This window comes from Etheostoma spectabile, chromosome 13 (genome assembly GCF_008692095.1).
Source record: "Etheostoma spectabile isolate EspeVRDwgs_2016 chromosome 13, UIUC_Espe_1.0, whole genome shotgun sequence".
NCBI lineage: Eukaryota > Metazoa > Chordata > Actinopteri > Perciformes > Percidae > Etheostoma > Etheostoma spectabile.
The window spans coordinates 15158749-15170830 of NC_045745.1; the positions used below are offsets into that span (position 1 = coordinate 15158749).

General features: G+C 40.0%; 1 protein-coding gene across 2 annotated transcripts in view; it reads right to left on the minus strand.

Annotated features, from left to right (window-relative positions):
- jade2 (jade family PHD finger 2) overlaps nt 1-12082 on the minus strand; it is a gene marked incomplete at its 3' end in the record, with an annotated part of 181457 nt that overhangs the window by 126838 nt on the left and 42537 nt on the right. For both annotated transcript variants that reach the window (XM_032534402.1, XM_032534401.1), the window contains 1 exon segment: nt 5159-5316. In XM_032534402.1, coding sequence (XP_032390293.1) covers nt 5159-5316 — 158 coding nt within the window.

The window sequence follows — 12082 nt, forward strand, 5'->3', positions numbered from 1 at the left end:
AGGAGAGGCACTAAAGAAACAACATCAAACCATAATGACCTCTTCATGATCTGGCCACAAACATTTTACCGAAAATATGCCGCAGCAGCCAAAAGGAGAGGGAGAGAGAGAGAGAGAAATGTGGCAGAGGAGTGTGTGTCAAAGCCAGACAGGGCCCGCAGCTCTTTCCTCTCCACATTTTTGGAGATGATGTCATTATTATTAAAAAAAAGAAAAAGAAAAATGTGTCTGCGCCTCTGGCTAAACTAGAGCAAAAGTAAAGGGGAAGGTGGAGTGGAAGGAGGGAAGCAGGAAAATGAGAGATGTAGAGATGAAGACATAGACAAGAGAAGAAGAAAAAAGAACAGGAGAGGTGGATCATGACATAAATAGCTAAAGGAACATGAAATAAATGGAGAGAGGAAGACGACAGGAGCTACCTCAATTTACTCTTTTCGGGTTAGCAAAATCTCTTTAATATAAAGCAACATATAGAGTAAAAGCAGCGTCCTCTTCACCTAGCAGTCAAAGAAGCACCATGTCACTTTAAATCAAAATAACATTGATTAATGAACTGTAGAGGTGCTGGTATGCAGGTGTATTACCATTTGACAGAGCAGGGCTGCAGATTACTACCGTTTTTTGTATAGGTGCAAAATATCACTTGTTTGCATTCATGCAAGTGCATGATGAACATTATCATCGGTGGCCCACCAGCACCACCTACGCACAAGGAGCTATCACATGCACGTACGTAAAGTATAGAACTTTCGAAACATTCAATTCAGCGGTTACTGTGTTCCAAAAAGAAGCAGGGTAGCTATTATTGTAAAAGCATAGCAAGGAGAAAGAGGGCTGGTGGGTAGGCAGAGACAACGAGACATTCTGACTCAGATGCCACTGATGATGAAAGCTCATGCATGAGAGCCCGACTGAACCATAAAAAGAAAAAGTAACACTTTCAAACACAATGACTAACAAAGTACCCATGGGGTCAACACAGTTTAAGCTTAAAACTTTGAAGTTGCACACAACTGTAAGAAACACAAAACCTGCAACAGAATCCCGTGTGGTGGACACAAAAATAGTTAGTAGCACCAGTGATACCAGTGGAAAGGTTAGTCTGGAGCCCTGCAGAGCCATGTTACCTGTTTCCCCATTTCCAGTCTTTTTTGGAAGTCTACCAGCTGCTGGCTGTAGCCTTATTAACACACATCAGCGGTATCAAACTTCTCCAAATGTTTTGCACCAATGTTAGACATGTTTTGCTAGAGAGAGTAAGTCCAACCATGTCCATCCACTGCCCACCACATTCGATGCCAAAGGACAGCACTGAAAGTCTTGCCACAATTCTTTTGTTGACGATCTATACTTTTACAGCAAATACTGAACATCCTTTTATAACACAATGATCAGCTCTACTGGGATAATTAAGCCCCTTGCTTAAAAGGAAGCCAATTCAGGATCAGAACAGCTGTTTTGAACGCTTTTGTATTTGTTAACCCTGTCTATTGCAAAAGTTCAATCAATTTTAACCTTTTTTGCCTGTAACATCTCATAGTAGTAGTAACTTCATTGTCCCTGTGGGGCATATGGGTTTGAAACACAGTCGCAAGGCACCTCATGACAAGACACCAGACATATAATCAAACAGATAGTCCCTCAATCAGACACCGAGGGACATAACATGTACAGTCCCTGACAAAAGTTTTTTTTCAATTGCTTTTGTTAAGTGCTGGCTTCTGGGCACTGATTCGACCATGGAGGCCATTTCGAGAACAGAATCCGACAAAACTGTTCAGGTTGACATGGGACTTCAGGGGACCAGGTCTGGTGGAGCTCTGCGTGCAGTGGAAAATGGTCTGGCTTGGATTTTCGAGCACAAAACGGTCCTCCGAGCAGTTGTCTTGCGGGGTCTGCCTGACCTGGGCTTGTCAAAAACATCTCCAGTGTCTTCAAACGTGTTTTTTATCTTTTGTACTTGACACTGAGACACATTGAAGGTGTCTGCCACATCAGCAGTGGATCTGGTCTTCAGCCTCTTGATATCAAAACTTTAGTCAGGGTGAATCTTAGGCATGTTTGCAGATGTCTAGTTGCAGTTGATGTGAAGGTCTAGTGTACTGGGGTTGTTTTATTACACACCTGAGACCAATTGATCCATTATTGTCACAGGTGAAGTAATGACAAGGCGACAACACTTATGTCTTTGCAAAAATTGACTCAAGGGCTTTACCAAGCTGTGAATATTAGAATAATTTTTGACAGTTTCTTTTGCACTGAAACATTATTACAAAAGCTTTTGGGATTAAAATGAGACATTTCTTGTAAATAAATCTTGATTAGAAATATATTCAGCGGCACTTCAGGTCAATTGTACACAAGCGACAAGACTTTTGTCAGGGACTGTAGAACATTCTGTACATCACACACTACAATACCAGACAGGAGAAGCAGCAGGACAGCTACAGCGCAGCGCCCCCGGAAGTCATGTGCTTTCAACACTTTTTACAAAAGAAAATGTTTTCAAGCCAGACGTTTTGTACTGTTTTTTTTATTTATTCTGAAGCACTGATTTGTGCTTAATGTGTAAACTGAATCAAGAGAGCTTTGTGTATGTATTCTTCTCCCTTGTTAGCTCATTGCTTGCTTATAGACAGTTTTTTTTACCTATACTGAATTCTGAAAATCCATCACTTCCTGTGTGGGAATAAGGTTTCCTACCACTAATTCTGCCTGACCACAGGGCTCATGTGGGAAAACCAAGGAAGTCTCAAGCATCGCTGGAGATTTTAGACCAAACATATTGAAAGGACAGAGTGAGGAACGGAAAAGAAGGAGGCAGAAGGAGAGAGAGAGAGAGTAGTGGCTTCAAGATGACAGAAACAGGAAAAAGATAGACAAATCGATGTCAAAGACTGACAGAGACCATCAGCTCAGTCCCACTTACACTCATCCCTCACTCCTCTATCTCCCAATCTATCCATCATCACTCATTTCAGCATCACGTGTAAACTTCACACCTATCGTATGTAAGATATATATTAGCCCCCATTCATCATCTACCCTTATCTATCTCTGCCATTGCTCTCTCTCTCTCAATCTGCCCATCTATCTCTCTCGCCTTCTGGTTCTTAATTTTCTGTTAGCTGTTTTGTGTGTGTGTGTGTGTGTGTGTGTGGGTGTGTGTGTGTGTGTGTGTGTGTGTGTGTGTGTGTGTGGTTGTGTGTGTGTGTGTGTGTGACATATTGTGTTTGCTGAGATGTTAAGCTATTAGACAATGTAAACATTAAGGGCGACAAATGTATGCTTTCAAATCTGAGAGTCATAAGGATGATCCAGATTTCTTTCGTATTTTCATCTTTATTATTATAACCTTTGTCTTCTGCCCTCCTTAACACTCTAAGGAAGTCATTTATTCTTCTGTCTTTGTTGAACTGCAAATGCTTTTGTTTTTCTATTATGGAAACTTGATTCCTCTTTAGTAAAACTGCTTTTGCAAGCCTTTTCACTTGATAGTCAAAGATGCAATTCAGATTCTCTTGTTTCCTCATTACGAATGCCATTTCATTTGGCAAAAACTAGATTTGATTAACGTTTTGTTTGTTGTGTTTTAAAGTGCTTATTTTATGTTATTGGATCAGATAGGTGTCTCTTTTCTTTTTCAATTGCCCAGTTAGAACTTCTGTTAAGCATGGCAAAACAGTTTTCAGTTTTTACAACTCAACCACCAACCAGCCCCTTTTTTGCAGCTGTTATGACCCTTAAAATAAAACGTAAGAAATTTTTAATCTTATTTATAATGGACTGACTGAATGAACATATTTAATAGATTTTTAACTTGCTGCAACACAGTGACTCTTTTTCACTTTAGTTCTTGAATGGATTGGGGGAAAGGTCGACAAACAGCACAAAATGAATGAAATAGTGGAACAAAGGCCTTAAACTTTCCTTCTAACAAATTAAAGAGGTGGAAAACATTTACCACAGTATTACTCCGCCTTTCGTTTCAGAGTTGCGCTCGCAGCTGATGTTTAATATGCAACACAGTCACTTGCTATGACATTTTAGTTAAAGAAGTTTTTACTTTTTGTTTACTTGTCTTCCTTTGTTGAAGAGCTTCCTCCGCATCTGTTTTTTTTTTTTCAAGAGGTAAAAAAAAGTTCATGGATACATAACATTTGACCAAATCTCCCATGATGGATAATTGTCTGTGCTGTGTGCGTGTGTATGTGCGCGTGTATGTGCGTGCGTGGGTGCGTGGTGTGTGTGGCCCCAGTATGGCATGTCTGTTAACAGGCATTACCAGGCAGTCTGAGCATTTTCATTAGTTCCTAGAACGCCAAACAAAACCACATGGGTATGTGAAGCAGCTGCAGATAGTACTAGAGCGCCACAACAACCTACTGGGGTGAGAGAGAGTTGGGGGAGAAGTAAGAGCGTGCCCAGACTAATCACAGTATGAGTGATATAAGTGGGTCGAAGTGCATGCTGCACACATCTGCCTACCAGCTTGCTTCTGTGTTTCTTTGTGTAATTCTCTGTTGTGTAGGTGTGTGTGTGTGTGTGTGTGTGTGTGTGTGTGTGTGTGTGTGTGTGTGTGTATGAAAATCACTTAGAGAGTAGAAAGCCAACGATCTGTTTATGTCCTTTGTGCATGCAGGTGCATGTATTCCATTCACTAATATATAATGCCAATAGGTGTAATTACAGGCAACTTAATTGTGTAAAGGGTTCTCACACTTTATTAAGTCAATGCCAAATCTTTTCTAAACATTTGCAAAATATTGATTGATGTACGACAGCAAATGTTCATAGTTTTGTCTCAGTAAAAACTATTCCTTCCGGTGTTTTAGCACACTCATTTTGCCAATGAATTTTTACTTGAATGTCAAGTTAAATTTTCAGGGTTGCATGAACTCAAATCTCAAATTTCACAAGTTTCCAGAAGTTAATTGAGCATTTGGCAATGTTCCAAAACCAGTATTATTCATGGAAAACAAAAGCTCAAATCTCATAACCCTCACATGGTCTTTGTGACAGTGGGAACTCTGCCAGTGTGTTTAGATGGTGATCATGTCTCTGCTGCCAAAGGTTGGGTAGTAGTGAATCACTATTAAAACAGATCACAACACTTTATTTGCTATCTTTATTTACTTGATGGCTATCTCTGTCGTACCTGACCACAGGCTCTGGTATGGCCTCCAGGCTTGCAGGGACTTGCACTCCCTTCTCCCACTCTTGTCTCCAAGGGTCCGAAAGCACGTAGAAGTCGTCCGGGCCGAGCTGGGCCGAGTCTGGCAGCTTCATGGCCGTGATGAAGTCGGTACGAAATACCTGCACAGAGAGAAAAACAGAAGTAAAGAAGATAGAAAAGTTTGGTTAAATGGTCAAAAAAAGTGAAGATGCATACACTCGTTTAGGGGTGTGCACAGGGCAAAATTCTGCATCTGCATGTCTTCAGAAGGTGAGATTGAGGTGAAGAGGGTCCTCTCAGTCTGTAGGCTCAGATTGCTTATGATGAAGTCATTACTAATTCAAAAAAAACTGTCATGCCCATGCATGATTCCATAGTTCAGCTTAAACATTCAATCTACTGTGGCCTCAACTGCCGCCTGACACTGAAGGTCAGTGTAAGATTGAAGAATATGAAAAACAGATCCAGAACAACATTGAGTAGCATTTGTCCAGCAAAGCCTTAATCCCTCATTTTATAGTGTTGACTTGATCCATATCTTTGGCTTTGTTAAGTCATTGCCTCAGTGCTGTTTTTAATCCCCCTGTGGATCTTTGAGTGATTTTCTGCTGCAGTTTCTCTGACCATTTTGTAAATTGATGGTGTTACTTTTGGGTGCAAAGTTAAAAAAAAGTCAGTTGTTTTTTTTCCCTCATTGCCTTGCTTTAAATGTAAATGGACTGTTTTTACATATTGAAATTTTTCTAGTCTTAACGACTAGTCAAAGCGCTTTTACAAAGTACAAGAACCATTCCCAAACTGTGGCCGTACAAGGTGCCACCTTCGACATGGGACTGGAAGGCCAGGGATTGAACCACCAACCTTCCGATTGGCAAGCGACCGCTCTACCACTGCTGAGAGGGAAGGATATCTCATTTCAGTAGGTTGTCTCCTCATTTCCCTCACTTACATCTTGTCATTACATTTCTTCCTCACATCTTACATTGGGAGAACTAAGATGCAAGGAAGATGCAAGTGAGGAGACATTTAATACAAAAGAGAATAACCTACTGACAAAGAACGTATAGAGTTGAGAAGGAAGAGGAGGGAGGAAGAAGAGAGGAAAGGACTAATGAGCTCAAGTGCAGTGGCCACGGTAACCATTAACCGAATTGTTGATATTAACCTGGAGACCTTCACAGGTTAATGCTAACTAACACAAATGATTAAAAGAATGTGTATGTAGGAGGATTGTATTAAAAAGAACAAGGTGTGCTTGTGTGTGATGCAGTGTTTTAACGACCTGAGGGAGTGTGTGTATTCAACCAGACACAATCATTTTCACACATAATGTGAACACACATAATGTGAACACACACACACACACACACACACACACACACACACACACACACCACACCACCACACACCAACTACAGACGTCAGACACACACACACACACACACACACACACACACACACACACACACACACACACACAGTCTGCCCAACAGGGACCTGAAGTAATGATATTATCAGTCATATAGTCAAGGACATCAGCCAATAACACACAGACATAAACACACAAACCTACACAGAAGAAACGACACACACACGCAAGCAAGCACCACACCACACACACACACACACACACACACACAACACAACACACACACAAACACACACACCCAAATCAACCGTATGACTACACTCTACATTTTATCATTATTTTCTAAGCCTCATTATCCCTGCTTTATAAGCACTTCTCCTCTTCTCCCTCCTTCCTTCCCTGCCTCTTCCTTCTCTCACTGTGTCCCCAAATGTGGATGTTTTAACTACTTTATTTTGACCTTAAGAGACACAAAGTAGCAAAAGTGTCAAAATGACATTTGTGAGAAGACAAACATGACAATAAGACGGAAATAGAAGAGGGAGAGCTAGAAGGGAGGGAACTAAAATGAGCTGTTAAAGGAAAAGAAGTAAATAAAATATTATAAAGAAAAATCTACAAACAAAAGCGCAAGAGAGAGACTGACCGAGAGAGAGAAAGTGTCTCAACTGATTTTCCATAACACAGTTCATATGAATATGTAAATATTGGACAAACTAAAAAATGTGACTTATTGATGGCACAACATGATGGCTGTTTCATCCTGAGGGGGACATGAATGTGTGTACCACATTTCATAACAAAGCATCAAATAGTTGTTGACACATTTCACTTTGGAGCCAACATGTAACAAATTAAAAAGTTAAAATGTCAACCTGTCAACCAGGTTTGATATCCAGCACTGTTTGTGACACTTTAAAGTTTGCATTCTGTTTGCTTAAGAAATGGAAAGAAACTCTGCAACATAAAGAAAAAGAGACAGAATATGACAGATAAAGAGAGTGTGTTAAGAGAAGGCAAGCAGTAATATGCTGTATATTTGTCTTGACTCTCAGAGGAGCTGAACTTTCAAACCAGACTGCTCGAAGGAGAGGAGAATGATGTTTAACTAAGTGAAGAGGGAGGACAAGATCAGGAGAAAGGAGAAAGAGAAGACAAATCACCAAGAATGAGAGAAAGGAGAGTGATATTAATTTAAGAAAGAGAGATGAAAGACAAGGACAAACAAAGATAAAACGGATGACACTGGTGTGTGTGTGTGTGTGTGTGTGTGTGTGTGTGTGTGTGTGTGTGTGTGTGTGTGTGTGTGTGTGTGTGTGTGTGTGTGTGTGTGTCACAGTGCAGTATATAGAAAGGCCATATAAAAAGCAGCATCCTTGCTTCTGCTGCTTGGCTTCCTCCACTGTCTGCCAGCCAGCACAAATAAATAATGCAAAGGAACAAGGGCTGTGTGTGTGTGTGTGTGTGTTTGTGTGTTGTGTGTTTGTGTTTGTGTGTGTGTGTGTGTGTGTGTGTGTGTGTGTGTGTGTGTTTAACTGTGCGTGTATTTATTTATGTACAACAAAGTGTGAATGTCCATGTGCATTTTACTTTGCAACTGTGTGTGGTTTTTATGTTTAATGTGTGGGAACATGTGAGTCCGAGTGTTTAAAAATGTGTGTGTGAGCCAAGGCAATGATGGATCTTGCTTTCCCCTTCAGCAATACGAGAGGCGGACAGACAGGGACGGAGGGAGATTCACTCCTCCTTAATCTTTCTGCCTTTTTTCATTCTGTCTGTCCTTACAACTACATGCTCTTGCCTTTTCTCCATACTCCCCACCAGTGAGGAGAAGAGAGGGAGAAAGGGGAAACAAGGATGGGGGGAAAAGAAAAAGAAAGCAAAAAAAATAGAGGAAAAACAAAGAAAGGAGAGGAAAAGGGATAAGTAGATAGAAATACTAGGGAGAAGAAGGGTCCTCCCTTCTTATGTAAGAGAGAGGAGAAGATAAAAGCAGAAAGGAGGAGAGAATATAATAGAGGAGAGGACAAGGGTGAAAAAAACAGAGGAAAGGGCTAAAAAGGTAGGACGGAGGGAGGTAGAGGTGAGACGAGAAAAAGAATAAGAGGCCAGGGGAAAGAAAAAGATGAGAAAGGGAGAAGTAGAGAGAAGAACTAGGGAGAAGAACGGTGGAAAATGAAGAAGAGAGGAGAAGATAAGAGCAGAAAAGAGGAGGGACGATAATAGAGGACAAGAAATGAGGAGAAGATATTAAAAAAGGAGAAGAAGGAAAAACAAAAAGAATAGTGGAAGGGAGGAGATAAGGAGAAGAAAAATAGATTAAAAAAGAGGACAGAGAAAGGGATAAAAAAGAGGTGATAAGATGTGAGGAGAGGGTAGAAAAAAGGAAGAGAAGGAAAGAGATAAAAAAAGAGAAGAAATTAGGAAATAAGGAGGTAAAGAAAAAAGAGGAAACAGGAAAAGAGTAGTAGAGAAGGAGTAGAGAGGTGAGCAAAGGCAAAAGGAGAAAAGGAGGAGAGGATCTGAGAGGATCTCCGTATATCAGTTTTATTGCTGTATGTTTGTACAGGAATGACTGCAGCTAATTAATGTGTAGGAAACACTATTACAAGCTCCTGCAGTTTTATGTTCTGCCTGGTCTCTCTCTCTCTCTCTTTCTAGCTGAACTCCATCCTGCTCTTCTTCTCATCCACTGCAAAAGGAGCATTGTAAAGAAATGAGACATTCAGGTACACAGGAGGAGCGTCAGACAGGTAGAGGGACACACAAGCATTCGCTGTGTCCAGGTAAATACGCAAAATATAAAATACAAATGAGTTGCATTTCCCTCAGCTTTCACAGTCAAAAGAAGAAGAGTCCTCCAAGAGCTGATTAGATTTGAGTCACCGGTTTGTCTTCTACAGAGTCGGTTAATGTCGGTTATGTTTCATGCAAAGACAAAAACAAAGAAATGCGTTATGCTGTGTTATAACAGAGAAACTAATGAAGACTTATGTATGTTCGGGACAGTACAAATGTCTTTTGTGGCTGGTTTTGGTGGACAGAGACTGTTGTGCAATAAGCCTGGAGCAGCCATGGAAACTTTGTCAACAATTACTCAAAAAGTGCATTGCTTTTTCCATTTATCACTAGATTTCTTTATTTGCTAGAAGGAATTTCAGTATCAATCAACTTTAATGACTTTGTTCTGAAGAACTTGTCATTGAATGTTGCCATTTCCATTCAGCTTTCCAAATTTGATGAATAATAATCAGTTCCTGCAGGGGGGGGATAATACAGTCAGTTTCCAACAGACAAAACAAAAAATCCCCTTTAGCGTGCAATTAAATCATATTTCATCACCATCATCCATTGCATTTAGCGGCTTGGGGAAATTTTAGTGCATTGCTCGTCAGGTATTTACACCTTTTTATTCTGCTGCAACAAGATGAAAACACCTCATTATTTGCAGAGAATGTGTAGTGAGGTTCTCTTTATTTACTCTTTCTACAATGATCTGCACACCAGAAGCACTTGCTGCTCTCTTCTGTGAAGTTTCTGTATCTCTGAAAAAGCTTTGTCTCCAAAGCATGATTCAGCAACAATCACATTATTTGTAATCTGTCCAAAGCCTTCGCTGCCTCATTTGCCAAAATGTGACAGGCTGTCATGATGCAAACATCACACTCATTTGCATTTCAATAACTTAAGTAAAAAAAGTTCCGTCATCCGTTTGGTTTGCATCACAAGCCATGCAATCATGCAGTGCAGAGTGATCGATGACTTCTCACCGAGCTGAACAGATGAGATTCAGCTGCTCAGATAAAGCCTCATAGAAACTGTAGTTCAACATTACTTTGGGAGCAGGGACACACACACACACACACACACACACACACACACACACACACACACACACACACACACACACACACACACACACACACACCCACACACACACACACACACACCACACACACACACCACACACAACACAATATTTCCTTGGCCAGTAAGTCAGTAGGTCAGTATGCTATGTTGAGTTATGGGCTGTATGCAGCAGTGCTTCATTAAGGTCAATCTAGATCTGGACTGAGACATGAGCAGGGGGCTGCTGTGTGTGTGTGTGTGTGTGTGTGTGTGTGTGTGTGTGTGTGTGTGTGTGTTTATGTACAACAAAGTAATAATGTCCATTGAGTGTTTTTCTTTGGAACTACAGTATGTGTGTGGTTTTTATCTACCAGGGCATTCATGGGAGAGCAATGTGTTTAAGAATTCCTGTTTATGACCTCTACTACTACTATTAATAATGAAACTACAGAATGATACTACTAGATTTATAGAATTACTATAAGTTTTAATATGATGTATGGAAACTACTGCTAACGCTCCTACTAATAGTGCTGCTGTTACAACCATTAGACACAGTTATTTACTTTTCTCAAAACTGTCTCAATACTGATCCTACTAAGGTTACAAATATGTCTATTGTCGAGCTCTATAAATGAAATCTGCCACTACTACTAATGTTGTAGTAATGTTATAGTATAATAATAAATTGAACAGTAACATATTAATAATAATATGTTATTATTAAACAATAAAATATATTACTGAGACTTTAAGGCTAGGGAAATTTAAGAGCTTACCATGATTTCTACTGTTCCCACCACTGTTGCTAGTGTTGTAATGTAACAAAGTACAAATATTTTGCTACTGTACTTAAAGGATAACTACTGTTTTCTTGAAACCGGGCCCCATTCTCCCATCCATTTGTGTCTTTTAGTCTGATGTGACCAACAATCTTTTGAATTTGGTTCAGTATTGAGCGAGATCACAATGACGAGCCGGCGCAAATCAATCTACAATTTAACCTAATGGGCAATTGTACAGCCATGCTTTTTGTCCAATAAAACAGCGGCCGGCCTATCATTGTTCCCCTGTTTCCACGGTAACGGACGATGACAAGCCCTACCGCAGAGGTGATGAAGATAGCATTACACATCTTTGGCCATAAAGTTCATAATAAAAGTTATATACATAATACTTAATACATAATACTTAAGTACACTGATAATTAAGTACAATAAATATCAGATACTTTAACTCAAGTAATATTCTAAAAGGAGAATTTTACTTTTATACTACTTGTATCTGGTAAGATACTTGTACTTCAACTCAGATACTGCTTTTAAGTACTTTATACAAGACTGGCTGATGCTATTTCTATCACTTTTCCTTGTACTAGTAGAGGTACCTTTGCTACCACTTATAGTGTTTTACTGCCACAAGAAGTACTACTGCTGTTTCTGCTAGTAATACCACTACTCATCCCACCACAAATACTAATACTATGCTCGCAAAAGCTACCGATGCTTACATTGTAAGCTATTGTTGCTTCTGGTGCCAATGCTACAAGTAAAAACTACTGTAACGCTGCAGCTACATTTCTGTGACCCCTACTACTACCACTAGGACAAATTATACGGTAATTATACTTTCATGCAGCATTAGTGAGCAATACTTTTTACTGTGAAGCACTTTGTGATTTTTATCTG